This window comes from Juglans regia, chromosome 11 (assembly GCF_001411555.2).
Source record: "Juglans regia cultivar Chandler chromosome 11, Walnut 2.0, whole genome shotgun sequence".
Classification (NCBI taxonomy): domain Eukaryota; kingdom Viridiplantae; phylum Streptophyta; class Magnoliopsida; order Fagales; family Juglandaceae; genus Juglans; species Juglans regia.
The window spans coordinates 28,612,918-28,638,482 of NC_049911.1; the positions used below are offsets into that span (position 1 = coordinate 28,612,918).

The 25,565-nt window shown below is 36.5% G+C and overlaps 3 protein-coding genes and 2 non-coding genes across 5 annotated transcripts; 3 read left to right on the forward strand and 2 right to left on the reverse strand.

Annotated features, from left to right (window-relative positions):
- Positions 1-1,522: 1,522 nt before the first annotated feature.
- LOC109000889 (putative E3 ubiquitin-protein ligase LIN-1) lies at positions 1,523-9,736 on the forward strand. Its single transcript, XM_018977927.2, has 17 exons — positions 1,523-1,624; positions 2,025-2,984; positions 3,456-3,534; positions 3,700-4,089; positions 4,222-4,298; positions 4,462-5,742; positions 6,334-6,478; positions 6,601-6,873; positions 6,952-7,261; positions 7,347-7,471; positions 7,559-7,678; positions 7,864-7,995; positions 8,328-8,450; positions 8,541-8,651; positions 8,760-8,903; positions 9,004-9,255; positions 9,372-9,736. Exons 2-17 carry the CDS (start codon positions 2,047-2,049, stop codon positions 9,387-9,389), a joined length of 4,518 nt encoding a protein of 1,505 aa, XP_018833472.1. The 5' UTR covers positions 1,523-1,624; positions 2,025-2,046; the 3' UTR covers positions 9,390-9,736.
- A 935-nt stretch (positions 9,737-10,671) lies between these two features.
- On the reverse strand, positions 10,672-10,769 carry LOC118343860. Its single transcript, XR_004797650.1, has one exon. It is a non-coding gene; the product is annotated as a small nucleolar RNA Z161/Z228 (small nucleolar RNA).
- A 647-nt stretch (positions 10,770-11,416) lies between these two features.
- LOC118343859 lies at positions 11,417-11,514 on the reverse strand. The gene has a single exon (XR_004797649.1). It is a non-coding gene; the product is annotated as a small nucleolar RNA Z161/Z228 (small nucleolar RNA).
- A 367-nt stretch (positions 11,515-11,881) lies between these two features.
- Positions 11,882-17,851, forward strand: LOC109000888 (BRISC and BRCA1-A complex member 2). The gene is made up of 13 exons (XM_018977925.2): positions 11,882-12,081; positions 12,249-12,339; positions 12,424-12,595; positions 12,675-12,765; positions 14,052-14,087; positions 14,216-14,314; positions 14,430-14,560; positions 14,641-14,689; positions 14,787-14,876; positions 14,962-15,015; positions 16,043-16,108; positions 17,300-17,397; positions 17,475-17,851. The coding sequence occupies exons 1-13, from the start codon at positions 12,004-12,006 to the stop codon at positions 17,539-17,541; spliced, it is 1,122 nt and encodes a 373-aa protein (XP_018833470.1). The 5' UTR covers positions 11,882-12,003; the 3' UTR covers positions 17,542-17,851.
- Positions 17,852-19,850: 1,999 nt separating this feature from the next.
- On the forward strand, positions 19,851-23,629 carry LOC109000886 (tubulin beta-1 chain). Its single transcript, XM_018977921.2, has 3 exons — positions 19,851-20,803; positions 22,362-22,631; positions 22,721-23,629. The coding sequence occupies exons 1-3, from the start codon at positions 20,191-20,193 to the stop codon at positions 23,395-23,397; spliced, it is 1,560 nt and encodes a 519-aa protein (XP_018833466.2). The 5' UTR covers positions 19,851-20,190; the 3' UTR covers positions 23,398-23,629.
- Positions 23,630-25,565: the final 1,936 nt, after the last annotated feature.

Consider the following 25,565-nt stretch of genomic DNA (forward strand, 5'->3'; position numbering starts at 1 on the left):
ACGAGAGACATGTTTATAAAATAATTTATAAAAATAACACCAATTTTCATAAATATTTTATTTTAAAATATAGTTATAAAAAAAGTTATAAAAAAATTGAATCATTGGTCTTTTTCTTTTCTAATTGGCCAGAATCTGATCATTTTTCAATGACTTGTTTAAATATTGTATGGTCGATCCACGTGTACGGACCCAGATAAACTCAGATGATAAATATTGCTTTCTTGGACGTCACTACTTTCGAGTCGAATGATAAATTATGGGGAAAAAAAGTCAACATCTAAAATAAAAAAGATTTCTAGCTTTTTCCGAGCTGATGGGGGAGTTCCCAAAGATTATGCCTTAAGAAGCGTTTACTTGCAAAATGAAAATATATATATATATATATATATATAAACTGTATAATATTATGTATCTTAGGAGATCAGTAATATTATTGATGACGAAGATGATATTTATTTATTTATTAGATTGATAAGAGAAGATTGGAGTTCTTTATTATGTTTAAAAGCTTAGTACTATTATTGGGTAATTAGTTGCTGATGAAAGTGTACCATCAATTTTTTTTTTTTTTTTTTAGAAAGAGTATCGGATTCCATACCCCTATTTTAAAAGTTAGAAGTTATACCAACTAAACCATAGACTTTTAATTTTTTTTTAAATTTTATTTTTCTTAGATTTATTATATTCTTAAACTCATCATATATATATCTCACAAAAAATATGATATATAAAAATGATGAATATAATTTTTCTTTACATGATACTTAATAACTAAATAGTATTTTTCTTTCTCGAAAGACGAAAATGAGAGGAAAAGATAAAGGCTTGATATCGGGGTTACCCAGATAGTTTAGGCCGGGCCTAATTTTATGGGCTAGCTCAATCAAATTACAGGCATTACCAAATGAACTGGACCATCAGTCAATATGACACATGGGTCCGATGAAAATAAATAAATAATTAAAGTAGTAATATTTCATCAATATTAGGAAACTACTAAATAATTAGCAAAATATGATCATGAGAAATGTTGTTAATTTTAGCAGTAAAAAAGAGTGATAGAAAATCAAGACCATTTTTCGTCCTTGTGTAACGCAACACGATCACAGTTCTGTTATTTTAATGAAATATGATTACAGTTAGATTTGATCTGTTCTTGTGTTTGTTATAAACACGTACAAGGCCGAGGAAAAAAAAAAAAAAAAAAAAAAAGAAACGTCCAATAGGCCAAAAGGGCAGTGCTTCTTCGTTGTCTATTTTATTTTTGGGTAAAGATGCTCTCTTGTCATTTACCAAACGACTCTTCAATCCGAATTTTTTTTATTCGTATAATATTCCTTTTTTTTAATTATTAAATTTTGATATGAATTGGTATTCAAGACTGGCCAATGCAAATATCAATAGACTATAGTGAACTGGTAATATATTAAATTTGTCCACCATTTACTTCGAACATCACACAGCAAGCTAAGGCCGGCACTGCTTACACCATCTCCAATGGCCGGCTCTCTCTCTCTCTCTCTCTCTCTCTCTCTCTCAAAAGTGACGAAACTAGTTTCCTCAAGAAAAATGGGGCATTGATCATCTCCATAGCAGAGTACCAGTGTTACTTCTTCAATAAGTAAGTACTCTTCTCCATCTGTGAATTTTTGTTTTCCTTGTTCGTTTGCCTTTTCTACCATGGCAATGAATCTATTTGCTGTTGTTGATATCAATATACACTTATCCCTCTTGGTGGTAGTCACAGGATTGATAATGGGTAATCAGTTTTATGCACTTCTTTCTGTCTTTCTATTTAGATGCTAGAATTGCATTTTGAGATTGTGCGTGTGATGGTGTCGAATTATGGACGTAAATTGTTGAGTTACTCAAAAAAGATGTGGCAAAGAGAAGGATGTGAAATAGTAAAGTTCTCATTTTTCCTTTCATATGTTTCCTTATAGCAATCAGAGAAAGACCAGTTGAAAACTGTTAATCCATGCTCTAGCTGTTAAGATTAACCTTGGAATTTGTTCCCTTAGATTGTCTCGTCAAGACAGAAAAATGAATGCTAGGTATGGCTCTACGATGGACCAAAAGGATATGGTTAGGTTGTTGATTGCTACCGTCGACAACTTCAGCCGAGATCGGTTGATTAGTAAAGAACAGAGAACCCAACAAAAAGAACAGTGTGCAGAGAGGTTGGCAGCTGAAGATGGAAGCTGTGACAAAGACACAGAGGTTCGGTACTCGGATCAAGCAGTGTTGGCAAATTTGGACTGGGGTATCGAAGCCCTTGAAGAAGCAATCAACACCTCTAATATGGAAACTAAACTTGCACGATTGGACTATGCAGAGAAGATGCTGCAAGTGTGTGCCATGCTGAACTCCACACAGGAAACTGCTGGGGTTCCCAACTTCTATCTCTCTGCTTGGGCTCATCTCAACCTTTCATACATGTGGAAATTAAGGGGCAACGTTCACAATTCAGTTCTTCACGTTCTTGAGATGTTTATAGTAGACCCTTTCTTCTCGCGGATCGATTTTGCTCCTGAACTTTGGAAAGACCTGTTTCTTCCACAGATGAGCTCGATTGTAGGGTGGTATTCGGAGGAGAGGCAGAGACTTATGATGGAAGCAATTCCTGACTGTTCTGATTTGTCCTTGACTGCTGATTTGGATCAGTTTTTCAACGAGTCTGTGATTTTCTCATTGAGGCCAGATCAGATGGAGAAACTGCAAAAGCTGGAAAAGCTTTACGGGGAAGCATTGGATGAGAATACACGGCTTTTTGCTAAATATTATAAGGATCTCATGAGCTCTGATTTATCCTCGAACAAGAGGGTGATTCCGATGTTGCCAATTGCAGAGCCTCCAATGACTCCTTTGCATGAGGTCAGCCGTTCGATTCCAGATTATGTAAAATTCGGTCCTATCTTGCCCAAGAGTGCTGGATTTTCTGCAATTCTTAAATCTAAGTATGGTGCAAGAGAAGCAAGCAGGTTAGTGCATTTGAAACCTGTAATTGGATTATCTCAATATTCTGTAAATAGCAATGGCTTGAGTTAAGATATTTTATTGAATTTTAAAAAATAGAGAAAAAATTAAATAAAAATATTATAAAATTTTAAAAATTGTTTAAATATAATTTTTTAATATTAATTTTATTTTGAAATTTAGAAAAATTGTATAGATTTTTATGTTTGGATAATGTTTAGTTAATATTTAGATAAAAAAAATTAAAATTCAAAATTAAGAAGCGTTTTATATTTGAGTTGTATTTGACAATAAAATTATTAAAAAAATTGAGAATTTTGAAAATTTCATGTCTTGTCCAAACTTCCTTTAAATTATTTTTACATGAAAACTCCCTATTTATGATTGATATATTGGTTCTGAATTTTATGGAGAAGAATGTGATCTTTGAACTTCTAATTTAATTGGAGGCTCTTATGTAAGTAGTACTTTTTCAGTAACTTGGCTTCTAGCAGAAAGAATGCAAGTTCCATTACCTCTCAGATTCTTGAGGAGTCTGCTAGATGGGAACCTCAGGTAAAGAAAAATTAGAGCAGTGCATTTATATTTCCACAACAAAAGCTTGATTATAGTTGTACATCTTTCTTTCCTTTTCTTTTTCTATCTTTTTTTTTCTGGGTTTTACATACAGGTTTTGTAATTTTTGAATACTGTAAGCTCTATTCTTGTAAACGATTCCAGGACGGGTCACTCGATGAGAATGAAGATGAGTCTGAATATGAGCCTGATGATGGTTATGCGGATTGCGAGGATACATCAACCAGAAGATTACATCTTAGGGGCGTGAAGATGGTTGATGACAAGGAAGCTAGGCCAAAAGGACTTTCATCTGAAATAAAGAATCAAGTACACTCTTCCTCAATCTTCTCTCCCCTGGATTCCCCTGGAACTACTTCTCCAAAGAATCTATCTACAAACGGAGATGAGTATTGTCAAAAGGAACCCATTTCTATGTTGCGTCTTTTTTCCAACCGGATCACGGATTCCACTGTAGCCACCCCGTTGCCTGAATCTCCACACACGAGGAATGATTACAGTATCAGCTCAGCAGAGTCTGATGGTGAAGTGATGGTGTGTTTCCAGATTTAAGATCTTCTTACAATTTTTTTACTACCACTCATCTACTCTAGCTTTTTTCTTGTATAATTTAGTTTGTGTTATCCAAACTCCCGTTTGGATGCTGGATTCTAAATGAAAATACAGAATATTTGCAGGAAAATCTATGGCCACACACGGACAATGAGTCACGACAGTGTGAATAGCCAAGTATTAGTAAATAGGTAATCAGCACTTTGTTTCTTTTAGTTTATTGTTTTTTGGGAGTTTGCAACTAATCTGATTTTGCTTGTCTTGCAAATAGACGACCAGCATGTCACCCATAATTTTTTTTAGAAACATTGAAGTCCCTTTCCACTTACACTCAAACTTCTGTGGATTCTTTAGTTCCATTCATGAAGGGGAGGAGGGAAGCCAGCACTTCATTTCTCTCCCAATTTCTGAGAAGCTGACTACTCGAACAAGACCGCCTAAGGATTTTGTTTGCCCCATCACAAGCCACATCTTTTGTGATCCTGTTACCCTTGAAACAGGTCAGACATATGAGAGAAAAGCAATTCAAGAATGGCTGGAAAGAGGAAATGAGACATGCCCTATTACACGGCAACCTCTTTCTGCCACTACACTGCCCAAAACAAACTATGTTTTGAAGAGGCTAATAACATCTTGGAAAGAACAGTATCCTGATCTCGCTCAGGAGTATTCATATTCCGAAACACCAATGAACTCACTTAGTTTACCCTTCACAAAAGAAATACCCTTGGTCTCCACCCTAACCAGAACAAGTGATTTCTCCGGCCACAAGAGCATAGGTGAGCATCTTCACTATAGGAGCAAAAGATTTATGCGAGCAGCAGTATCTACATCACCAACCAGTGTGATATCTCAAGCTGCAGTGGAAACTATTATCAATGGTTTAAAACGCTACGTTTCGTGTCTCTGTGATTCTGACAACTTGCAAGAGTGTGAATCAGCTGTGTTAGAAATAGGCAGATTATGGAAGGACTCAAAGGGTGATTCTGGGGTTCATTCTTATTTATCCAATCCAGCAATTGTAAATGGGTTTGCGGAAATACTTTCAGCTTCTACGACAAGAGAAGTTCTCAGAACATCAGTTTGCATTCTCTCAGAGCTAGTATTTGCTGATGAAACTGTAGGGGAAGCTCTTACCAGTGTAGACTCCGATTTTGATTGCCTGGCTGCTCTGCTAAAGCATGGCCTAGCTGAAGCTGCTGTTCTTATATACCAGCTGAGGCCAGCATTTGCTCAGCTTTCAGCTCATGACTTTATACCCTCTCTTGTCCAGATCATTATAAACAAAAAAGAAGATTTGGATGATCTTCAGTTAGTAATTATGCCCCAGGATGCTGCTTTGGCAATACTTGAGCAGATTTTGCTGGGAGGGGATGAATGCAGCAGGTCTCTCAATGCCTTGAGTGTCATTTCTGCAAATGGAATTCCTACTTTAGTCAAGTTTTTGGATAAGTTGGAGAGAAGAAGATCCAGCGTTTCCATACTTTTATGTTGCATGCAAGCTGAAAAAAGTTGTCGGAACTTGATAGCAAATATAATTGAATTGTCCCCTTTGCTCGAATTATTTCATGCTGGAAATGATAGTGTGAAAGGAATATGTGTAGATTTTATCTCGGATCTAGTTCGGTTGAACAGGTATTCTTTACCTGAAATCTTCACTTCTCATTTGTGATAAATTCTAAAGTATGTTACTTCTATTATAAATTTAGTAAATAAATTGCACTGGCACACCGATGAAACTATAGTTGTGACAATACCTCATCTAGTCATCCCCTCTGAGAATGAGGGTGAAGGGAGAGTTGTGGGTTTAAGATCACTGGTTTGCATAACTTACCAACCTTGGTATGATATGTTTGCCGGGAGTGCTTTGGAGTAGGATCTCAAATGCTTTGATCGTTCTCCTAATAATTTTTATTCGTATCAGACAGCACGCACAAATTTACATGTGTGCTACTTTGTATGGAATACAAGCACCTAATGATTTATTTTCATCTTTTCTCAATCACCCTTCCAACACCCATGTTGAAGATTCTAGTTGTTAGATGACCACTTTGTTCCAAAATTAAGCTGGTGGGATAAAGGGTGGAGTTAGGTTAAAACTCATGATCATTTTTGCTACAATACCATGTTAAATCTCCAATTTTTCTGAAAGTTTAAGTTGGTGGGAAAAGAGAATTCAATCATTTAATGTAAATTTCAATACTTTTCTTTCCTACGTTGTCACAGGAGGACATTCTGCAACCACATCTTGCAGATAATTAAAGATGAAGGAGCATTTAGCACCATGCATGCATTTCTTGTGTATCTTCAAATGGCTCCTGTGAAGCAGCAACCTGCAGTTGCTGCTCTTCTTCTACAGCTTGATCTCCTGGTTTGCCTTGATTCTCTGAAATCAACCATTAAAATCTAAAGTTTTTAATAATACTTTTAGACTCTGTGCCACTAAAGGATCTTATGGTGTACCACAGATTCCTAAGATTAACAATTTTCCAGGTTGAGCCACGCAAGATGAGCATATACAAGGAAGAAGCAATAGATGCATTAATCGAAGCACTCAGGAGAAAGGACTTCTCTAATTCTCAGATGATGGCTATAGATACTTTATTATCTCTTTCTGGGCGTCTGACCATCTCAGGGGAATCCTATATTGAAGCCTGGTTACTCAAGATTGCCGGATTTGATCAGCCTTACAATGCTTTGATGAAGGCAGAGCAGCTGAGAAAACAGGACGATGATTTGGTGGAAACAACGGTTTGCATTCGTCTGGTATTAGTTTGTTATGGAGCTAGTTACTCATTATATTCAAGCATGCATCAATCCTGAATCTTATATACTTACATATAGGAAGAGGAAGAGAAAGCTACAAGCTCTTGGGAGAGAAGGGTAGCTTTTGAACTTTGCAACCACGAAAAGGGCTCTATTTTCAAGGCCTTGAAGGAATGCCTTAAGAGTGATTCGTTAGAGATGGCAAAGTCATGCCTTGTCCTTGCCGCATGGCTCACGTACATGCTTTCTACTCTTCCTCATACTGGTGTTAGAGGTGCTGCTCGCAAGTTCTTGCTTGATGAATTCATCAATGTCCTTCTATCCTCTAAGAACATGGAGGAGAAGATTCTAGCGACCCTTGCTATTAAAACATTTATTAGTGATCCAAGTAAGTGCAGTCTAAAGCTAAAATTTTGCACACAAAAAATTTCAATGTCTCTTCAAATAAAATTAACTCAAACCCTCAATTTTAGCTGCACTTGAAACACTGGGAGAATATGCTAAACACATCTACAGAACCTTGAGAGAGCTTAAGAGGAATTCAGTGGTGGTCACAGATATAATGAAAGCGTTGATGAATTTGTCATCTGTGGATGCAGTAAGTGGGGTGCAATATAGATAGATTCTATATAAAAATAGGTATTGTAGATAGATGACTAGATACTACTAACATTCTGTTTTTTAGACAGAGTTGTGGAGTTGTACTGAAATGACTGAGTTAGATTCATCATCAAATGGTGAGGTTCTTTCTTTGCTTCACCTAAATGGTCGGCTTATAAGCAGCCACTCTGATGGAACCATAAAGGTTTGCACCTAAACAGAACATATTCAATTGTTTATGCCTGCTGAAGGTCACAGACTACTGCATGAACACAAATCATTCCATTCATATAAATATACATACACCTACACTTGCAAACACACGCTAGGCAAATATTGGGCTGTCTATTTCTTATCCAACAGCTAAGGCTATAGCATCTTTGCTTCTAGGTGTGGGAAATCGGGAAGAGGGTAATAAGGTTAATTCAAGAAGTTCATGAACACACGAAGGCTGTCACATGTCTCTGTGTCCCATCTTCAGGTGACAAACTATATAGCGGTTCCCATGACAAAACAATTCGGGTAAGCCACCTCATGTTTGCTATTTAAAGAAAAATCACAGCCCTTGCTTCACTTGCTCTTTTTTGGCTGTTTGGGTTGACATGTGAATGCAGTGGAGAAATATTCTCTTCTCTGATAGAACAAGCTATAGAAGAGCTTATTCTTTTTTTTGCTCCCTCTCTCTCTCTCTCTCTCTCTACCGCAATTCTTCCATGATAAACGACAAGTCCCACGTTTAACGTTTGAGATAAAGCTAAAACACAAATTCCTGGAAAAAAGTAACTACTTGTTCCCAAATATTTTGTTTTACTAAATCTCACTAAGGAGTTGCTGTATGCATTTCTTGACTACAGGTGTGGGCAATCAAACATGAAGAAATTCACTGTCTTCAAGTCCATGACATGAAAGAGGCAGTAAACGACTTGATAGCCAATGCTAATGTGGCATGCTACATTTCTCAAACAACTGGAGTTAAGGTAAGTGCTCAAGAGTTTTATTTGAACAGCTAGGATAAATATACAGCCCACAGCAGAAAGAGCTTTTGCTGAAATTTGGATTATCAACAGGTGTATGACTGGTCTGGGCCTCCAAAGCATGTAAATTTCAACAAGAACGTGAAATGCCTTGCCCTATCGGGGGATAAACTTTACTGCGGTTGTAATGGTTACAGTATCCAGGTAAGCATTCTTTGCAATAAATCTGGTGATTTGGACCTTCCTTTTCAGGTAGCAGTTATATATAAAAGCTTATTGATCGTTTGAATTACAAAAAAAAAAAATTGACAGGAAGTTAATTTGTGCAATTACACATCAAACACAATCTACTCTGGAACAAGAAAATTGTTGGGAAAACAAACCATATATTCCCTGCATGTTCATGATGACCTCCTGTTTGCTGGTGGTTCTTCAGTGGATGCAACAGCTGGAAAGGTACGCAACTCTCAATGTTGCTCTTTGTTTGCAAACCCAAAATTAAAATCCCTTTCAATTTGGTAGCTGATCGATTTTGGTCCCATTTTGCATATGGAAGGTAATTTCCCTTTCCACCAAGACAGTAATTGGATCATTCTCAACTGGACTTGATATCCAACGCATAGCCGTCAACAATGACTACGTTTTCACTGCCACAAAATGTGGAATCATTGAAGTTTGGTTAAAAGGAGGAGTTGCAAAAGTTGGTTCCATCAAAATGGCTGGTGGGGGACATTCAAAGATTACCTCATTGACATCGGATATGGATGACTTCATGCTTTTTGCCGGTTCCTCTGACGGCAAGATTTATGTTAGTGACAATTTAAGAAAATAAATCACTCTTCATCTAATCTAAACTATCATTAACAGGAATCCTGTCTATCCAAAATTCACAAATTAATGTATTTTCTTTGAATTGTTTTGCAGGTTTGGACACTAGACTAAACGTGGCCAACCATGGATATGGATTTAAACCGCCGTGTACATCAAAGTGTTCAAAGCTTCTCTCTTTTTTTTGTCAGACCCAGCCGGATTGAAGATTCATTACCCTCAATTGAAGAGCAAAGTTAAATGGATTTTAATCAGCTACAAGCATGTAGGGACAGCTTTGTGCATATTGCATATATAAATACTCCTTGGACATGAATCGCCCACATATGGATTATATGGTACTCCTATTCGATTTTAGCTTATATGACAGGATAACAGCAAGATATATCCTTGAAATTAGCTAATAATTACTCACTCAACATCCTTCTTTTCTTTCTCTTTTGGTATTTTTGTGAATACACTTCTGGAACCATAAATAAATTTGTTCTATTTACCATCAGAATGCTAGGTCGAACAACTGCTAGAAGCTTATCTTATCTTTTAATTTAGGGCTCGTTTGTTTTCGGAATTGAGATGAGATAAGATTAAAGTTAAAATATTGTTAGAGTATATTTTTTAATATTATTTTTATTTTGAAATTTGAAAAAATTAAATTATTTATTTTATTTTGTATTAGAAGTTAAAAAAGTTATAATGATTAGATGAGATGAAATATTTTTTCAAAATAATTGAGGCCTTAATTATTTGTTTCTTTTTATAAATAAGTTGAATTGAGATTAAAATTAAAAATTAAATAAAATATTATTAAAATATATTTTTTAATATTATTTTTATTAAATTATTTATTATATTTTATATAAAAATTTAGATGAAATGAATTGAGAAGAGATGTAAAAACAAGAAGCCTTAATTTCTGATCGTTATTACAACTTTGGCCCCACAATTATAATTTCCCTAAAATCAACCCTAGAAATTTAGATTAATTATCAATTTGATCACTTTTTTTCCCTTAATAAAATTCTACGAGCCGAACTAATATGGGAGGCCCTCGGAATGAAATGGACTTCATAATTTTCAAGAATTTCATACCTCTTTCTGGATCTCATACATAATTTTCTAAATTAGAAAACGGGATGGGCAACAAAAATAAAAAGTTGATTTTTTTTTAAAATAAGAAAAAATGGTTGAAGAAGCAAAAATCAATGGTGAGTAAGTAAGAGTTCAGAATGAGTAGGAGGTATTATCTTCCTGTCATGAACTTAATCGGACTAATGTCAAATTATCACCACGCCTGCCCAACCACGGTCTCCATAATCCCAATAAACCCTAACTTATATCATGCGCAATAACAAAGAAAAGCTTTTGTGAATAAAAAAATTCATAAAACCACAGTTGAAACCATCAGAAGCATTGGATCATTGCATCAGCAACGACACTCAACGTGTCTCAGACGACCGTCGTGAGAAATTTCAATCCAAATTCATCATCTGATTTCACTGTACTTCAAATAAAACACGGGGAGAGAGAGAGAGAGAGAGAGAGAGAGAGAGGAAAGGGGAGGAGAAGGGAGGGAGGGAAGGAGGGGGAGCGCTGCCACGCTAGGGTTATTAGTGTGGAGGATTTCGCAGCCTCATTCCTCGACCGGCTATGGATTTTTTAGCACCAACAGCGTGGCTTTGGAAGCAGAAAGGGCGATTGATGATTTTAAAGGGCATGGGCTTCGTCATTAGGGTTTCCACCAGATCATATATGACGATTGTGCCCCTATATGGGCTTCATGAAATGGACTTCATGATTTTCAAGAATTTCATACCTCTTTCTGGATCTCATACATAATTTTCTAAATTAGAAAACGAGATAGGCAACAAAAATAAAAAGTTGATTTTTTTTTCAAATCATAAACAAAATCTTGCAAGAAAAAATGGTTGAAGAAGCAAAAATCAATGGTGAGTAAGTAAGCGTTCAGAATGAGTAGGAGGTATTATCTTCCTGTCATGAACTTAATCGGACTGATCTCAAATTCGTCATCACTATGCCTGCCCAACCACGGTCTCCATAATCCCAATAAACCCTAATATGTATCATGCGCAATATCAAAGAAAAGCTTTTGTGAATAAAAAAATTCATAAAACCACAGTTGAAACCATCAGAAGCATTGGATCATTGCATCAGCAACGACACTTAACGTGTCTCAGACGACCGTCGTGAGAAATTTCAATCCAAATTCATCATCTGATTTCACTGTACTTCAAATAAAACACGGAGAGAGAGAGAGAGAGAGAGGGGAGGAGAAGGGAGGGATGGAACGAGGGGGAGCGCTGCCGCGCTAGGGTTATTAGTGTGGAGGATTTCGCAGCCTCATTCCTCGCCTGGCTAGGGATTTTTTAGCACCAACAGCGTGGCTTTGGAAGCAGAAAGGGCGATTGATGATTTTAAAGGGCATGGGCTTCGTCATTAGGGTTTCCACCAGATCATATATGACGATTGTGCCCCTATATGGGCTTCATATTCAGCCCAATTCAATTAAAAGCCCGGCTCATAGTCCTCTTGGAAGATTTCCTTGGAAAGAGCGTATATGTTATGGAGAACGGTGCCGTTTGAGTTTTACCCCATGTTCACCTGTCCATATCCGATTTTAATGAACGCCGCCGTGTCAAACGGGGGCTAGCATATCACTCCTATTAGTAGATAGCCAGGAGGAAAGAGAACTCCACGGCGGTGTTCACCCATGGCTTCCGGTGGTCTTCCTCCTTTGATCGCTGCTCAGCTCAATTACCTTCTCAATCACCATTCCCTCGACGTTAAGGTAACTCTTAGAAAATCGTACTCCTCATTTTTCCAAGAAATTATAATAATCTCGGAAAGTTGAACCTAGAGTCTCGTTTTATATACCTTTCCCTCCCTTTTCTCCGAACCAAAACAAACAAAGAAAAACAAAACCTAGATTCAAATTCTGTGTACATTTGTTTGCAGGTTGAGCAGATGTGGTCCGGTAACAAATGCTACCCTGGAGTCCTTGACCGGTTCACGATAGCCATCCCCTTCTGCCTTGACGTTGTAAAATGTCTGTGAGATCTATTGCACCCGGCATTTAGTTCTACTTGGATTCTATCTGTGGCTAAATTTTTTTGTGTTTGATTTGTTGTAGGGGATGTCATGTACAACGCGGATTCGCCAATGTCCGCGCCGGATATTATATTTGGACCCGAAGATGAAAGCTTTCATCCATTTAGCGCAAAGTCACCCAAGAATTGTAGTTTACTTGATGATTGGAATAGCAGAGACCCTACGCGTCTAATGGCTCTAATTCAAGAACTCAGGTCGAAGCTTTCTAAATCTTACTCGGAGTCGGTTTACTTAAAAAGAGTTAGTATGAAATGCAATTTTTTTGTTTTATAGGGATCGATACGTGGACTACCAGAGAAAGCGTGTTGGGGATGTCGATGATGCTAGGTTGAACTTCGAAATTAGCACTATTGTGTTTAGGGAGGTAATAGTTCGGCTTGATTATAAAGCTATCGATATGATTGTAGACTTTTGTTATTGAGGTATCTGTATTGTACTTAAAGGACAGATATTAGCAGCATTTCACTACTAATCTTTCTTAGCCTTTGATATTTGAAGTTTATATTAGAGATCGAACATTTAGTTCTCTTCTTGTGTTTCTGATGAAAACATTGAAGACATTCACGCTATGTTTTTATAGGCAATTTAAGGGGGGAAACAAGATGGAAAATGTGCAGCTAAAACTAGCCATCTCAGTTGACTAGCTTAGTGAAAGATGTCTTTTTTAGGTCATTCGAATAGGAAATGGAATAGTACATGAGATGGTGTGGAAAATATTGAGTTATGTTTTCCATTTGCAAAGTTTTGTATGGCAGTGATGGGTCATGGGAGAGGTCAAGAACAGCGAGAAGGGCTAACTCTTTTCCGTAGTCCTGATGCTGGAAGTACGCAAGGAGTTGGCTTTTGAGTACTTGAAGTAAAATAGTTGGATTATATTATAATATATTCTTTTCTTTCTCTAAGACTCTCTCCGTGTATGCTTATCCCTTTCTGTGTTTCAGAATATGAAGAGGGAAGAAAAGTGGGTTTGTGAGGAAACATGAGATCATCATGTGTGTTTACTGTTTGGCATGTAACACATGTAGCACTTATTACTCCTTGCTTATAACAAGGAGTATCTTTTTCAGTTTCGTTTTTGGAAATAAATGAAACAAATAGAAAGAGGGGGGGATTTTTGGGTATGACTTGATTTGTGCATGTGTGAAGCAGAATGAGTGAACTGTGCCCTGATGACATTGCTTTTCTGTTCGCGGAACGGGGTCAGCTTATGAACATTTTAGCGAACTTGTGGTTTGGATCTTATTCTTCATATTCTGATAACTAACGATGTTTTTTTGTTTATTTCTTTTATACTTCTGGGATGATTCTTGAGTAATCTCTGTATTAATTTTGTTAAAGTGCTTTGTATGGTCTACATTCATTATTATTAATTTTCAGTGTCGTTTTCTCACCATAAAATTTGATTTTCTTTTGGTTAATTTTTTGTTCGCTTAATTCGCATCCTAGGTATGTGTCTTTAATTCCATTTCATTGTCTTTAATCACCCAAAATTTAGAAGCTTAACTGGCTAGGTTAAGTAGTCATAGTTTATGCACTCCCTTCATACAGTTACCAATTTTTACTGTTTATACCCTGAAGTTCTATATTATATGGCAAGTGGCCAATTCAGCAATTGGATTTTTTGTCTTAATTTCCTTCTTTGTCCTGCAGGGAATTGAAATGGCTTTGAGTTCAGGTGCTGAGAAGGTATCACTTTAAAATAACATGTTGACATTTCTCTAATTGATCCTATGAGCTGAGCAATAATGATTGAAACTTCTTTATGTAGCTTTTTATTGTATTTGTGGTTTTTGTGCCTATGAATTCTAGCGCAGCCAGAGGAGGTCAAATTTGCAGTACCCATAACAGACATGAAGATTGATAGGATGGTGCCTGGTTGCCCTTGGAGAGGTCCACCAAAGATATACTTGCAGGTTCTATTGCCCTTCTTTTATTTTTCTTCTTTCTTTCTTTCTGTTTTCAATATTCCTCTGCTTGTTCCCCTTCAGCAGCATGAGTAGTTGTCTTTGAAATTCCTGTTTGATGAAGGTTATATACCCTGTTGGGAAAAAACACGTCACTGCTCCTTTGGCGCCTCGTCTAAAATTGGTATCTAGCTCTGAATTGAAGTCTTTCTTTTCCATTGAAGATGTCAAGCTTCCACCATGGTCAGATGGAATGTATGTCATTGTATCACTTTGACTTCATAGGATGATATCTTTCGCCATATCATGTTCATAGTTCTTTTTCTCCTTCATAGGTGCATGGCTGAATATCTTCCCCATCTGGAAGAATCTCTTGAGAAACAGGTCAGCTGTATTTCCTTCATCTAGTGATGCGTTTAGTCTATAGTTGCATGTTAAGTATGAGTGCTTTCCAACATCATATAGTTCTTTTTTATTGAAGATCTTGGAGGCAGTTTCACTAATTGATGTTAGAAGGCGCTTTATTGAGGCATTAGTCCCTCAGTTTGGATGGCCATTAGAAGCTGATCCGGTATGCATCACAGAAATTATAATTCATTGTATAATTGTTTGAACCATCTGAACTTACTGTTTGTTCTTTTCACTATTCTTGCCAGGTTTTTTGCCGAAAGGCAACATTTCTAGCTGGCTCTGGGGTGTTCACATTCCTGGTATTTTTTTATTTTCTCAAAAAATCAATACCAGTATTGTCCCTTTAAGGCCAAACTGAGATTAGGAGTTGAGAAATTAATCTTAACATAATGATCTCAAACTTCGTGTCCGGTTGCAATAGGTCCAGTGGATTTTGATTCACAGTAGATCTGTAATTGAGTAAAGATGAAGATCTACTGAACCAAGTTCAGCCCTACTTTTGGCTGAAGGGGGAACTGTTGAAAGTTAAGTTATTTGTGCTCATAAGGTAACTTAAAAATTGATTTTATAACACAAATGACACAGCTGACAACAAAAATATCACTGGTTGGAAGACCTATTTTAAATTTCATTTTTCATAACTTTTTCTTTACATGAAACACACGATACAAACTTTCCGATATGAAAAGAGAGAGAACAATTGTTTATCAGAATAATTTTTATAATGTTCATTCCGTAATGAATATCTCTTTTCCTAAACATCCTTGATGAACTGCCTATAGTATATGTTTTTAACTAGATTGAGTAATAAACCTTGTAAGTGATATTTTTAACCAGATAATAAATGGTCAAACTGATGAATTTACTTTTTGTGTCATATCTAAAATTCCACTCCCATGGTCCTTTTTTTTTTCCCCTTTTAATGCTTATAAAATATCCTGCTATGTCTTGTATATTTGGGGTGCCATATTCTAGCTTCTAATATTGATATGGAAGCTAAGAGGTTTGATTTTATTGCGTGCTTTTTTTTTGGGAAGGGTGTATTTGTGAATGTGGCAGCTTCTGATTTATAAGTTTATGTGGATGTCGGGCCTATGCACATAGGTCTTGATTGACAGCCATGGACTAGCTTTTTATCTTTCATTCATAGTTGCTTGCTGCATTCTGTGTCAGTAGATGGTACGGCAAATAAAGGGTATTGTAATAAGTTTAGATTTCTCTATGGTTAAGATATCATCTAGTTTAAGTGTAACTTGCATTGTTTGATTCTGAGATCAACTTTCTTGTTTGCAAGTGAGCATACTCTTAAGACTCCTCTTACTGTAGGTGCACTTTATGATTTCAACTCAGTTTCCAAAGCAGCAACCAGCTTTGATGCTTCACAGTTGTCAGGTATAAGTTTTTCTCAAGTCTAAAGATTTATGATGTGTGTGCATGTGTAAAGATAGATAGATACAGATCATTGCCATCGGTGTATACAATGCGGCCATACATGAACAATTGCATTGCCTTGGATGAAATTGCTAAACCCCATGTGCTGGATTACTTCATTTGTGTTATTTTACAGAATGTTTTGAGTGGTTCTTGTATGGTTTGGTTTTGGTTGTATTTTCGCTGGTCCTGGTTTTAGGAGGTGGTGGGATCAAGTTCAATTAACTCCCACCAGTTTTGTTTCACAATAGTTGGCAATTCATATTTATTTCCTACATATCTTGTGTGTGCTTTTGACCAGAGAAGAGGTACTGCTTAGTAATAGTTTGAAATGACTTTTAGCTTTTTTGCTGTTGGGCACAACGCAGATGTCATTTGGTACATCGAGAATGTTTATTATTTTATTCTTGATTTAAGTTCTTCAAAAGTGAAAGGGGAAATTATATTTTGCACTCTCGAATTATAAACTACCAAATTTTGGTAATTTGCATACTCAGTTAATATTTTATCGTTAAGTTTGAGCTCAGTGTCCCGATCTTCATTGATTTAACAGTCAGATCTTAGCTGGGGTTGTAAATTGCAAAACTTTGGTACACTAAGGTGCAAATTGACAGCTTTGATAGTTTATGATACAAATTGGGAAAAAATGGCAATACTTGGCAAAAGATAGTATCCCAAACCTATGACATTTTAGGACTTTTCTAACCCGATTGAAGTGGTAACCAAGTTGTGATAATCCAGTTCATCAAATAGAACAAATAAGATACAAGCCTTTATGAGGTATTAGAGAATTTGAATTTACGAATAGACCAGAAAATATTGAGACCTTCAAACCTATGTACACCCCAATATCTGATATCCTTATTTGTCAAAATCCTACGAGTGCTTTATGTAATGAAAGCCTCTGGTAAGAGGCATCATCAACTAATTTAAATGGCACTATCACCATCTTGCTTAGGAAAAAGAAAAATCAAACGAGATCTCTATGCAAATAATATCAATAAGCAATAAAAGGAACCACTGGCCTTGAAAGCTTGATCAAGAAAACATTTAGGCTAATGTGTATCGTTAAGAACAAAATTCTTTCATCATTGTACAGTCAGAGGTCTGCAAAATCACTTGCTAATCAGATCATATTAATTTAATTTGTAGCATTTGACCTCCCAAGGTGTACCAATCAAATCATCTCTTATGACTGAGTATCCATGGAGTCCGAGATGGGAAACACCACAAATGGCTGAGCGTATTTGGTGAGTTATTTCGATTATATTTGGCTCTTGCAATAATGTTTTCATGCATAATTATTCGAACATGGTTAAATATTCAGTGAGTTTTTGGCGGATGAGGCTTTGAACTTCAAAAGGCACTGCAACGAGTCTCAACTTCAACACTAGCGTGTTGTTAAGGTTCCTTCAGTTCAGTTCATATTAATGGAAGTGTGTAAATTTCCTTCAGCGAAATTCTTGCTTCGCTTCTTTGATATTACTGTATATTAAAAATGGGTATGTAAGAATTGACTCCCAGTGCATGACAACCTTCGTTGGTTCGTTCTTTTGCTTGATATGGACCTTCAATTGAATGTAGCTTGCACAATGATGCAATGCCTGTGAAAGTGAATTCCAGTGATTGACCTCAGAATATCTGTCTTCCCTTGTGGTGATAGATTTGTTAAGATTCATTGTTAAGCAAATTTTCTGTTCTCAATGGAGTGCCATGCAGTGAACCCCTATGCTGGGTGCGTTTTGAGACTTCATACAACATCTAAGCTAGACGGAAAGAGGAGAATGGCCAGCGTCGATTAAAAATCTGCAATGACAAGATCTGGAACTTTATTTATTCATATTTTTCTAGGATTCTGAGCATCCTTGATGAGCTCTTGCGTTAAGGAATGAGCTATTATTCGTCTCGATTTACATCTATACAAAAAGAATAATACTATATACAGTCGTGGAATGCGTAAGCATCATGTGGATCTTACATTTATTCACTTTTTTCAAAATGACTGCACGGCGTTTGTACATTCACGACTGCAAGTATCATTTCTTATACAAAAATTAGTTGTGGTTCTATTTTCTACGTCGCTTCCTTTTCTGAGGATAAAATTGATTCCTTCCAGTTTTATTGTTTTCTGGCTCGGGGATGTCCCAAATGATAGTTGCGAGTCTTTTTTTTTTATTTAAAAATAAATGAGTAAATATGAAATTTATGAAAATAAATAAATTTTTTAATACTGAATTTTACTTTTATTTGTTAAATGAGTCCACGACATTTGTATAAACGATTGTATTTAATAATATTAGTAAAATATAAACTGCTTATAAAGTTGGCAGGACGGCGTATGGGACTTATGTATAACATATGCACACATCATCATAATTTAAAAGATGCAAAAGATAGATCGGGATTGGGAAAAATGGCCAATTGGCAATGCCACGCCGATTTAGATCTACATGCAAATGTTGATACATAAAAGAATCACGGGCAATGGATCCACATGGATTTCCTTTTAAATTAGACCATGGAAATGCCAGCTTAAGTCAAATATTAGATCTATAAAAATACAACGCTTATAAATTATTGAAGTAATCTGATGTGATATACTATATAGTAACTTTAAAATAAAAAGTTCTGCAATTTTGTGCATAAATGTATTACGTGATACATATAGTGACAAATAGGAATATAACCTAAATTTTACAATATTGATTAATGTTTATGAAAGGGATAAAAATGCCCTGACTCAATATGGCATCCTAAGCCTAACTCAAACGAGAAGTCTCAACATGAAGGAAGAGATAGAAGGAAATGAGGGACAAAAGTTAAGAGAAAAGAAAAGTATTAGGGAAAAATAAATGAAGTGATGGAAAAAAGAGAAGGAAAGACAGTCAGACACGTAGGAGAGGACATCGAAATTACATAAATTTGAATTATTCAGGGGTCTTTTGGGCGACTTGAGGAGAGAACTTCTTCAACTTCCTGAAGGAAACTCTAGGTAGCAAGGGTCATCGATTCATCTATACAGTTAGCTATAAGAGATTATGAGAGACTGTAAAATACTCTTATTTATAATAGATTTTCCCTCCAAACGATCCATGGATGTAAGCCTTGTGCTGAACCATGTAAATATGTGTATCTCATTCTCATTTATATTTGATATATTTATTTTTTATTTACTGAAATGGACGTACGTATCGATATTGTATTACTGCTCCGGACCACAATTGATGACTCCAAATGATACGGATCAAGGCTCGAATTATCACCAAGAATCGGGAATGATTTCTTCTCCCTTTCCAACTTGTTCATACAAAACAGATCTTAACAGTCTATATGAATCTAGCCACATTAAATATATGATTGAGAAGTATAATAGTTCACTCCGAAATAATGCTCTTGTTTCTATTTCTCTTATCCTCTCGCTCAAGACCTCGAAATAAAGATATGTAATACCTATATATGAAAAAAAAAAAAGAGATTATCTTCCTCAAAATTTTTTATTTTTCATATTGAAAATCCTTTAAATTTGAGGCTACATTGCCCTACCAAATGAAATTAATTGATGACTAAACTAATCTTGCCCAATCATAATATGTCATGTTGTCATTTTTGGTATCATAATAAAATAAATATAGCACTTCATCCACCTTCTGAAATAGCAAATAAATTTCTATAATTGACATAATACTTACCAATTTGGGTAGACGCTTTCGATTCGAGTAGCCACAATACCCAAACCACAACATTTGATAGAAATTGGAAAATTAGAAAAATATTAAAGTAAAAGAGGAGTGCTAAATTTATACAAAGATATTAAATAAAAATAAGCATAAATCAAATATTTTATAGTAAAAAACGTCAAATCACGTTAACTGACTAGATATCTAAACAAATCGCAAAGGAAAACAGAAGCGCTGAATCAATGGTAGAAAGTTTGAGAAGGGTGGAGGCCCACTGCCTTGGCGTGAACACACAAAGCGAGAAGACGGTGAGTTTGGGTGTCGTACAGTCTGGCTGTCACCGCACGCAATTATAGTGTATAACACATGAAAATATCCTATCCTATCCTGGACCCCCATTATTTACCATCCTGTCCCCTAACATCCCTAAAGCCAACATCCGAATCTCCCTCTCCCCCTCTCCCTCGCCCTTCATTTATACCTCCGCCTCTTGTCTCTCCCTCTCTCTATCTCCCTCCTTCTGTAAAACCTCCGTCAAATTCATCGACGCCCATAGCCACCAACCTCCAAAACACAATGAGGGAGATCCTGCACATTCAAGGTGGCCAGTGCGGGAACCAGATCGGTTCCAAGTTCTGGGAGGTGATTTGCGACGAGCACGGGGTAGACCCCACGGGGAGGTACCAGGGCGACGGTTCCTCTTCCGATCTTCAATTGGAGAGGATCAATGTCTACTACAACGAGGCTTCTGGTGGTAGGTACGTTCCCAGGGCGGTGCTCATGGACCTTGAACCGGGCACCATGGACAGCATCCGATCCGGCCCCTACGGCCAGATCTTTCGCCCCGATAACTTCGTGTTCGGCCAATCTGGTGCGGGCAACAATTGGGCCAAAGGACATTACACTGAGGGAGCGGAGCTGATCGATGCAGTTCTCGATGTTGTTCGCAAAGAGGCTGAGAACTGTGATTGCCTGCAAGGTATTCTGGCATTGTATTTTGATTTGTTTTCATTCTACTTCTCTTTTTTTCTAATTATACGTTTGAATTATTTTAATTTTATCGCAAATTTAACTACATCATTCCATTCATTTGAAAAGCTTGTGGATTATTTTACAAGAACTCAAAAATTCTCAGTGCTGCAGTGATCTCTAAATACTGAACAAGATACGCTGTAATTGCAATGTTACATTCTCGTCATTGTGTACCAAATTGACACAGTAGAACGCAGATCCATGAACCTGATGGTACTAGAAACGATATTCAACAAAATTAAAACCATGAATCTTGTGACGGGCGTGATGTATTTGTAGTTAAAAACTTAAAAAAGTATTTTTATTTTGTATACTATATTAATTCAATTTATAGATTTATTTCTATCAGATCTTTTTTTAAGCTTTTCTATTTTCATTATTGTGACTAACTGTTGATGCTCTTAATTTTATAATATATGTTTTTTTATGTATAAATCTATCATGAGAATAGGGTTGATTGTTCGCCGGCCCCTTCTTTGTCTGGTGTGGAGACAAGAATCTTTATCACATCTTTTGTGATGTATAATCAAATAAAAATATCTATAAATAACTGTATTGGTCATAACATGATTACGATGGCCCGATTAAAGATTACATGTTGCCGGCATGGCTTCTTAAGCAAACTTACAGAAGCAGTAAATCTTATGGCATCCATTAATTTGGCCGTCTCGTGGGCCCTCCGTCTACAGTGAAGAGGAATCCTAGATTTAGAACTATTTGATATCAGTTGTGATAAAAGCAATCATGAAGGGAATCATTGCATATGACGTTAGTTACTCCGACCCCCAACTTTATTGGTTTAACCTTATACCCAGCACCTGGATCTGCATCTGAGTTAGAAACGGAAAAAGGATTTTTGGACAACAAAAGTGATCATTATGTGAGACGTGCTATAGTGAACGCCAGTAATAAGTAACCTGTGATAATGCTGGACTGCTAAAATATTACTTCTAGGTTTATTGTTAATTGTGATTCTTGTCGGTAAATGATATCCTCTTATAGGGTGTATTTTACAAGATGCCATGTGTAGTGAACACTCTGTAATCAAGACGACACTATCTATCATGTATTTTTTAGTGTAATTTCTGCTTTGGCGGCAATCTGTATTACGTTCTGTTTCGTGTGGCAGAATCAAAACTTTATGTCCTTTCTTTGGCCTTTGGGTATGAGGTATCCTTTCAGTTATTCTGGTTCTACTAGGTTCTGGTGTAGAATCAAAACTTTATGTCCTTTCTTTGGCCTTTGGGTATGAGGTATCCTTTCAGTTATTCTGGTTCTACTAGGTTCTGGTGTAATGAACTGATTCCGCTCTTCTATGAGTTGTGACCGTTAAATGCTCTTTTCCTTCAAGTGACTTCTAACTTTATAAAGCATGAGAACTTTTTGCTTTAGACCAGACAATGTTATTTCCGCTCTTCTGTGGAGTAATGAACTTTTTGCTAATAATTGTAAATCCCATGCTAAATATTCTGGTTGAACTTACCTGTTGATCCTATTTTGGACAGGTTTTCAGGTATGTCACTCACTTGGAGGAGGCACAGGGTCAGGCATGGGAACCCTGCTGATTTCGAAGATTAGAGAGGAGTACCCTGACAGGATGATGCTCACGTTCTCTGTTTTCCCTTCTCCAAAGGTGTCTGACACGGTTGTGGAGCCATACAATGCCACCCTCTCAGTTCACCAGTTGGTGGAGAATGCTGATGAATGCATGGTTCTTGACAATGAAGCACTTTATGACATTTGCTTCAGGACCCTAAAGCTCAGCACTCCAAGCTGTGAGTATCAAATCATTTTTATATTCATTTTCAACTTGAAGAACTGCAGAGTATTTAAAGCTTGCCTTTTTGTACCTTTCATTTTGCAGTTGGTGACCTTAACCATTTGATCTCTGCAACTATGAGTGGGGTAACATGTTGCCTGAGGTTCCCTGGCCAGCTGAATTCCGACCTCCGGAAATTGGCTGTCAATCTAATTCCCTTCCCACGTCTTCATTTCTTCATGGTGGGCTTTGCACCACTCACCTCTCGTGGGTCCCAGCAATACATTTCCCTCACTGTCCCGGAGCTGACTCAGCAAATGTGGGATGCCAAGAACATGATGTGTGCTGCTGACCCTCGCCATGGCCGCTACCTGACCGTCTCTGCAATGTTCAGGGGAAAGATGAGTACCAAAGAGGTGGATGAGCAGATGATAAATGTGCAGAACAAGAATTCATCATACTTTGTCGAGTGGATTCCTAACAACGTGAAGTCAAGTGTGTGTGATATCCCACCTAAGGGTCTGAAGATGGCATCCACTTTTGTTGGGAACTCTACATCAATCCAGGAGATGTTTAGGAGGGTGAGCGAACAGTTCACAGCCATGTTCCGTCGCAAGGCCTTCTTGCACTGGTATACCGGGGAAGGTATGGATGAGATGGAGTTCACTGAGGCGGAGAGCAACATGAATGATTTGGTGGCTGAGTACCAGCAGTACCAGGATGCAACAGCTGATGATGAGGGCGAGTACGAGGAAGGGGAAGAAGAAGCTTATGAAAGTTAGAGCCTGAAACAACTCTGGCTGACAGCCGAATGAGGTTTTCCAGCTCCATATCTACTACTACGTGGCTATCAATATTTCTTCTGTTTGTTCATTGTCTATTTGTTTGGTTATTATAGTTCAATCTTCAGCTTTATACCATTCCAGAGTGTTTGATATTTGGTATTGTATGATGATGTTTGTTGTTCTATTTGAATGTATCAATAAGAAAAAGTCATTTTTGTCAGAAATCCCATTTAAAGAGTCTAATAATGGCTCATCTCATCCATCAGTTTATTTATTTTTTCTCTATATCATTTAAATATTTTTTTTATTCTTTTTAAATATTTCATTTCTACCAATAAATTTATAATATATATATATTTTTTTATATTTGTAATTTGTTTTTATATACAATGTAAAATAATTTAGTTCTATACACGTAAAACAAAAATATATAAGCCAAATAAAAATTAAAAATAAAATCGAAATATGAAAAAATTAGTTTAAAAATATTTTCAAGATATTTTTTAGAAAAAATGAAATATATGTGTTTTAAATGAAGAACAATAAAAAGAATTTACTTACATGATAAAAATCAAAGTAAAAGAAAATGAGGGAGTAAATGAAATATCAATAATAAACAAATTTTTACAGGATGAACAGTATCTGCTATATGTAGTGGGTTACCGTAGCTAATTGTATTTTACAATTCATTTTACATAATTAGATGGAACTCTTTTTTAGAGCAATTCTTCATATAATTTAAATTTTTGTATAATACAAAAGCATTGAGAGTGCTCACAATAGGATATTAGAGAACTGCTTCTAAGCGGTCAGTCTACTCTTCCCCAAATAACAACCCTCCACTCACATACTGCCACCTCAGAAATTACACCAAATTTAATCTACACTCGTTCACATGGGATAGACAAGGACAACAATAGGAAAGCTAAAGAAAGGAAACCCACTGAACGAATACCATCCCACACAAATTTCTCAGCCTTGATGTTTATCTATGTTTTTGGATGATTTTGTTACCTTTAAATGCATCGTTTAGATGCTGAAAAAATGTCGTTTTTATTTGGATGCTAAGAAAATTTATTTTTGTTTGAATGTTAAGAAAATATATTGTTGTTTGGACGGTGAGAAAATGTGGGATCCTACTTTTTTTTATTTTGTTTTGGTTCTTAAAATTTGCCCTTGTCCCTTGCTCACGCCTCATAGATCTCAAATAAAGAAAGGATAGCCCACAAAACGAGAACAGGTGAAATAAAAATCTACAGAGCATTGGAAATGATGAAATCTCTGTAAAAATAAATGATATTGAACTTCTTTTTTCTTGGTGTTGTCGTCTCTACTGGGTATTTGTAGTTTATTATATTGTTTTGATAGTTGGGTTTTGTGTTGTTTGGATCAAGCGTTTCTTTGTACTTATTCGAAGATGAAGTGATTAGAAGAATGTTAGTGTAAGTTGGGACTCTGAGCAAGGTACTTGATGAATGATTTGAAGCAAAATTTAGTACCGAAAGAAAGTTGAAGAAGAAATAGTGGTGGAGAAGATGAAGGGAAAAGGGGAAGAACTGTTTGGGAAAATGGGAAGATGAAGAAGGCAGATACAGGTTGATCAGGTTCTGTGCAGTGCATCACAAGATTGTTGTGGTAAACAACCTACGTGTTAGTATATTATTGGTGGGCTGTTATTTGGGAAATATAAGCAGTCTGCAGGATTTCTTTATTTCAAACTCTACAGTCATGCCAATGGGCTTTAGCTGAGACGAGGTATGATATTGTAATGTTTATCACAATAACAGTTTGGTTAGGGCATGCTTATTATGCGGCGGTTAAAATGTTTGTCCATATAATTCCAGTTGGGAATTGATGGACTCCAACTGAGCCTAGTTCTACTAGTAATGGCATTCTTTTAGGTAGGTTGTCATTTGTGATTAGCGTTGGAGCGTTTTACTTGGCTATTGGACTTTGAAGTCCATTATTAAAGTCAGAAAGTCATGGCAACGATCTAAGTTTTGGACCACGAGTATCCAGTGCTAACCGGTCGAATGTTCGGCTTTTGGCAACCCAAAAAATTCATAGTTTTTCCTATTGTTTCAACGGATAGATGCTTCCCTATAACTACGGCATTTAATTCCCCATTTGCAAGTTGTATAAACTGTACATTCTAATATATCATA

Excerpts from the sequence above, each read along its gene's own strand:
- LOC109000889 (XM_018977927.2), top strand. The coding sequence starts at position 2,047 with ATGAATGCTAGGTATGGCTCTACGATGGACCAAAAGGATATGGTTAGG. Across the intron at positions 7,679-7,863 it reads ACTCTGATGGAACCATAAAG|GTGTGGGAAATCGGGAAGAG; the intron begins GTTTGCACCTAA and ends CTTTGCTTCTAG. Across the intron at positions 8,904-9,003 it reads TGGATGCAACAGCTGGAAAG|GTAATTTCCCTTTCCACCAA; the intron begins GTACGCAACTCT and ends TGCATATGGAAG.
- LOC109000888 (XM_018977925.2), top strand. The coding sequence starts at position 12,004 with ATGGCTTCCGGTGGTCTTCCTCCTTTGATCGCTGCTCAGCTCAATTAC. Across the intron at positions 12,082-12,248 it reads ACCATTCCCTCGACGTTAAG|GTTGAGCAGATGTGGTCCGG; the intron begins GTAACTCTTAGA and ends ATTTGTTTGCAG. Across the intron at positions 14,561-14,640 it reads CCACCATGGTCAGATGGAAT|GTGCATGGCTGAATATCTTC; the intron begins GTATGTCATTGT and ends TCTCCTTCATAG.
- LOC109000886 (XM_018977921.2), top strand. The coding sequence starts at position 20,191 with ATGAAAATATCCTATCCTATCCTGGACCCCCATTATTTACCATCCTGT. Across the intron at positions 20,804-22,361 it reads GAACTGTGATTGCCTGCAAG|GTTTTCAGGTATGTCACTCA; the intron begins GTATTCTGGCAT and ends TATTTTGGACAG. Across the intron at positions 22,632-22,720 it reads AAAGCTCAGCACTCCAAGCT|TTGGTGACCTTAACCATTTG; the intron begins GTGAGTATCAAA and ends TTCATTTTGCAG.